At 33.1% G+C, this 6,000-nt stretch overlaps 1 protein-coding gene across 1 annotated transcript; it reads left to right on the top strand.

Moving 5' to 3' along the window:
- The first annotated feature begins 2,069 nt into the window (after nt 1-2,069).
- LOC145634516 (auxin-binding protein ABP19a-like) lies at nt 2,070-3,013 on the top strand. The gene has a single exon (XM_081685940.1). The coding sequence runs from the start codon at nt 2,157-2,159 to the stop codon at nt 2,781-2,783; it is 627 nt and encodes a 208-aa protein (XP_081542066.1). The 5' UTR covers nt 2,070-2,156; the 3' UTR covers nt 2,784-3,013.
- The last annotated feature ends 2,987 nt before the right edge of the window (nt 3,014-6,000 follow it).

A 6,000-nucleotide genomic window follows, 5' to 3' on the forward strand; every position in this document is an offset into this window, starting at 1 on the left:
CTAATCGAATGAAAAGAAGCTTGACTGATGATCCCCGTTGTAAAAGATGCACGCATAATACTGATGAGACCTTATTGCACATGCTCCGTGACTTCCCTGCTTCACGAGCAATCTGGAAAAGTGTTGGTAGTGCTGCTAACTACCCCTCCTTCCTCACTGGTGATCTTCGGGTATGGCTTAAAAAAAACATTGAAGCTAATGGTCTTATTTACTCTAAAAAATGGCCAATCTGTTTTGCCATTACTCTTTGGTGGATATGGAAATGGAGAAATTGTGAAAGCTTTGGAAGAGAGGCAGAAATCCCATTTGATAAAGGTGTTTTTATTCATCAAAGGGTGGATGAAACTGTATATGCCTTCTCTGATCAAGAGAGCTCTAATGTTTGGGCTATCAAAAGACCTAAGCAGGAGGTGTTAGTGAAATGGATTGCTCCACCTACTGGTTGGGTTACCTTGAACACAGATGGTGCTTCTAAAGGCACACTAGGACAGGCAGGGGGAGGAGGTATCTTGCGCGATTCAGATGGATGCTTCTTGAAGGCCTTTACAGCAAGTATAGGGGTGTGCAATGCTTACAGAGCAGAACTACAAGCAGCACTTTATGGACTTTAGATGGCAGTTGATATGCGTGTACGGAAGCTAATCCTTCAGATGGATAATGCGGCTTGTGTTGAAGCGTTCAAAAGCAAAGAGTAGCAAGGAGGCGAGTGTGCGCATATTCTCAAGAAGTGTCATAGTTTATCTAAAGTCTTTGGTAGTAACTTTCATGTCTTTCATTGTTATAGGGAGGAGAATAGAGTGGCTGATGTGCTAGCTAACTTAGGTGTTGCTCAGGAGGATCGTGTGACTTATTTTGATGCGCCTCCTATAGAAATAAGGCACGTTCTTAGGGAGGATGTGTTAGGAGTGGCACTGCCACATTTTATTGCTTAGCTTGTTTTTTATTTCTTTCGGGCTTTGCCCTCATTTGCACCCAAAAAAAAAAAAAAAATTATTAGGATATTTTGTGAAAAACTACCTTATAAAACACTTTTTTTTTTTTTTTTTTTTGCGAAAAACTACCTAATAAAAAAATGTTGTAAGAAACTACCTTATAAAAGGGTAAGTATTGTAAGAGATTACCCTTGGACGAAAAGTTCTTTCTGCTCTTTACAATTTTATAATATTTCTTTTCACTTTAACTAAATGTTTTTTTACATTTTTATATAATATTCTTTTCGCTTTTTTTTTTTTTTTTTGGAATACACTTATACACTATACGCATCGTGTATCCGCTTGCATGAACCACGCATTGGCATTTGAGATAAAAGATTTAATACCTCTAGTCTCTTGCTTTTAGTCAACTTTATGGGGCAGAAAGCCGAATACCGAATATACAAAAAAAGTACGGAGTAAATAATTTATTAGTCATTCATATCTTTGAGGAGGAAAGTCAAGCCAAAAGCCGATGTACTGTGCGGATATCATTGTAACAATAAAAAAAAATATTCCAGAAAGAAAAATAATTTCAAGCCTCTACTATAAATTGAAATGATTTTTAAAAATTAATCAAAAGAAAATAGAATACTACCCTAAGAACAATGTGTGATCATAGGAAAAGGAACTAATTAACATTGAATACAGTAATTTATGCATGGATTTGACATTTAATTTCAAATTAATTAATACAAAGTAATAATTTAGGAAATATATGAAATATTCCGTATTTGATTGAAGACAGTTTTTTTTTTAAAAGGAAATTTTAATGGAAGACCTTAGATGACTTATCTTGTTCTGTACTTTTAAAATCAACGAAAAAGGAACCTCAAACTAAAAGAACAAGAAGAAAAAGAAGAAGTCTATGGATAAATATAAAATCAACGGATTAATAAATGCAAACTATGAGTCAATAAAATGCTACTACAAAATAATTGAATTGGTTCTCTTAAATAATCAAATTCCTCTTTAAATTATTGCATACGTCATTTTTATTATTTTTTAAGCCGCGTACAACGGTTAACTGTCTCATACATTTGCATGCTTGGCCAATCCTATATAAAGGGTGTCAATTGCCGCAAAGAAAGTACAATCAAACCATCTACATTACAAAAACCTACCTCTTACTTGTCTCATTTTATCCACCATTTGCACCACCTATTATTTCTAGCTTCTAACAAAATGAGAAATCTTTCATTTTTCTTCGCCTTTTGTCTGTTATCCTCTCTCTCACATGCTATAGAACTCGACTTTTGTGTCGGAGATCTTAGTCTTCCTAGAGGACCAGAAGGATATGCTTGCAAAGATCCTGCTAAAGTCACAACCGAAGATTTTGTTTTCACAGGTTTCCGTGGTGAAAAAACTCCCAATAACGTTTTTGGGAATAATGTGACATTAGCATTTTCAGATGTGTTCCCAGCCTTCAATGGTTTAGGCATATCTATGGCCAGGTTAGACTTTGCCGTGGGAGGAGTTATCCCAGTACACTCCCATCGTACGTCAGAAGTTCTTCTTTTGGTAAAAGGTTCAATCATTGCAGGATTTATTGATACCAATAATACCGCATACTATAAAAAATTAGAGGTTGGGGATGTGATGGTATTTCCACAAGCAATGCTTCACTTTCAAATCAACGTTGGCAAAACTCCGGCTACTGCCTTTGTTAGTTTGAATAGTGCAAACCCAGCATTACAACTCACTCCTACATCCTTATTTGCCGGAAATTTACCTGCTGACATTGCTCAGAAAATTACACTCTTGAGTCGTAAAGAAGTAATGCGAATGAAGCGAATTTTCGGCACAGCTTAAGTAATATCATTTTTAAGCTAATCTTATATTCTAAGCTACCGATTTATCTCAGTGTCCAACTTATTTATTTCTTAATAGTATGAAAATAAAGGGTATATGAATGCCCATTGTATTACTCATAGCTTATCCCTCTCTTACATTTCATGTTACGTAATTAATTATTAATTTTAATGATTGTATACTTCTTATAACCTCATGATCAATAAAAATGTATTTATCTATTTGTTATACTTCTTCGACCTTTATTCTTCATATGTACCTTCTTTTACTTATTCTTTTCAGATATTGCATGACCAAATTTTAAAATTAATATAAGTAACTAGGATTCAAAATCTACGTCCTCCTTTCGAAACCCATACCCTACACCGCCACCGTTAACCACACAAACCCAAATAACCTATATGATCAAAACAATTATATTATTTCATGATAATTAATTTCAACGAAACAAAAAAGAATTATGCAAGTTCCTCATAATTTATACTACGTACATTGTTTGACTACGACTTAATCAAAGTCTTAACTTTCAATCTGTACACTAACAACGCTTAACATATAACCTTAGTTACAAGGGAAACTAACCCACACCAACACGGCAACACCCCACATCACCATAAAAAATAACCCACACCCACACGAAAATCAACCACAAACACGACAATTAATATTTGTTATAAAGTCAAAGATTCAAGTAGTGCACTACCATGTGTTGATGTGTGCAGTTAAATTATTGCAAACATTCATGAACAAAGGGAATAATTAATGTTCGTAAAATTGTCTTGAAAACCATAATAAAATTGAATTACTCCTCCATATTGCATATATAACATTCTATCAATGTTGTTTAGAGAGGTACAAGGGCGGGTGATGAGAATTGATGTTAGGATTGTAGGTAAAAATATTGTAAAATTAGAAAAAATGTAGAAGAAAATGTGGGCCGAATTTGTTTAATGTAGGTGAAAAGCTGTGACGTGTTTAGAACACTGTCTTAGAAGTAAAATTTGCCCCGACTATGGTGCAATCGGAGATGGCGTTGCCCCCCAAGATTTAACACAACGATCTCTCTTAATGTGCACTCAAAAAGAGAGATTAGGAACTCAAAATATGGTCAGAACTAAATTAGAGGAAAACTGAAAGAATAGAGAAAGAGGAAGGAAATCGGTTTTTTTTTTATATATATATTTTGAAAAGCCACGAAAACTCAGTTTTTATAGAAGAAAAAAATCGTAACTGATGGAAAAAATCAAACCACAAAATAAATCGTGGGAGAAAAATCAAGGATAGCTATAAACATTCAAAAAACCGAGTCAAACGTTGTTGCGGGCTTCATAACTGAACGATCTCATAAAAACTGGAATGTCAGTTACGACTTGGCCCAAAAAGGTAGCCACACCGCGCACGTGCCATGAACACAAACCGAATCGGCCACACGCCGGTGGTGGCGCGCGCGTGGGGATGCCCCCTTCTAGCCCACAACAATAGGGAAACCACTTCAAACATCAAAGTAGAAGCACACATATTTAAACCAAGTAAAACCTTCCTTATCCCACCAATGTAGGACAAAGAGTTTTTCTCCAAAAAAAATAAAAAGCTTCCTTTGCATTATTTCTAACAAGGATCACCTGAAACCGGGAGGAGAGCTCTAATAACTTCAGCCATCCCTCGCTCTCATGTATTAATTTATATGAGAATGAAGGTTCTTGTTCTTAATTTAATTTGTTTATGTCATACAAACTCCATCACTGTACTATTTTCTTGCAATCATAGTTTAATACTGTTAAATATACAATCAAAACAAAATTGGCTGAAACACCCTAAATTATGGCTTAGGTGCACTGAGCACCCTTAACTTTGCGTAGTAGGCTAGTAGCCAAAACACCACCAACTATAGTGTTTGGTGCGACGCATGCCTTAAATGAAAATTTTAAGTCACTTATCTCATTGGAGGAAATGAATTTTCACTCTCCAGAACAATTTAAAGAAATTGTGAAACATTTCATCTCCACTTGACACACGCGGATGCACCTCTTCCGATAAAATAAGTGGCCAAAAAAATTCATTTAAGGCACGCGTCGTACCTAACACCACAATTATGCAAAGTTCAGGGTGCTCAGTAGTGTAGCTAAACCATACTTTAGGGTATTGCGGCCAATTTTGCCAACAATGAATGATTTTAAATTGTATATATAAACATCAAAATTACATGATCAATAATGAATGGTTACTACTATAATTTTTTTAGGTGTTACTACCAAATATATAAAAAAAATCAAAACAAAGCGCCACTAATAATGATAATTTTCTTACTACATTTAAAACAATTAACGTTACTAAAATCAAAGATTTTCATAGAACTTCCAATTTTATAATTCATATATAGTTTGGTCATATAATTCAATTTACAATATAATTTTACCCGATTTTACATATTTCTCCTAACTTTTATCTTATAAATTAAAACATATATCACTTAACTAGGAAAACCCTTATAAATTTACAATTTGTTGACAAAGTTATTAAAATATATGTATTTTGTTAATTATATATATATATATATATATATATATATATATATATATATATATATATATATATATATATATATATATTGAGAAGGTATGTAGAAGTAAATATATGGTGAGTAAACAAATATGAAGCGTATTTTCTACTAATAACTAATTTTTTAACTTATATATAAACAGATTCAATGAAACTTAAGTTTGAAGTCTTAATTATGCATGTTCGTAAAATCTGAAAATGCAACTGATTCAATTCTTAAATCCCCTGTTGAATCATAGTATAATCTTGATTTTGATAAACTATGCCAACAAAGTAACAAGTGGCTTGACTTAAAAAGTTTAATTAGGCATGAAATTCCATAGAGACACATGTAATGGATCAAAATGTTACCAAAATAATAAATTAAATTAAATTAAAAAAACAAAAACAAAAACAAAAACTTGAATATAAGACCAGACAAGGACACACTATTTTTGTCTTTTTGACGTTATATTATTTCTAATTTATAGATAGATATAAGCCAATTTCTAAAGGGTATACTCTTGATCAAGTATATTTATTGTATGACAATTTAACAAATATGTGAATTGGAAATAAATAAATGAATAAATAAAAAGTCTACTCTCATACTCTGGGCATGTAGTCAACTTCGTAGGGCTGAATAATTGAATATCCCTAAGATACCAAAATAATAATC

The sequence above is a fragment of the Chenopodium album genome, chromosome 6 (assembly GCF_948465745.1).
Source record: "Chenopodium album chromosome 6, dcCheAlbu1.1, whole genome shotgun sequence".
Lineage (NCBI taxonomy): Eukaryota > Viridiplantae > Streptophyta > Magnoliopsida > Caryophyllales > Amaranthaceae > Chenopodium > Chenopodium album.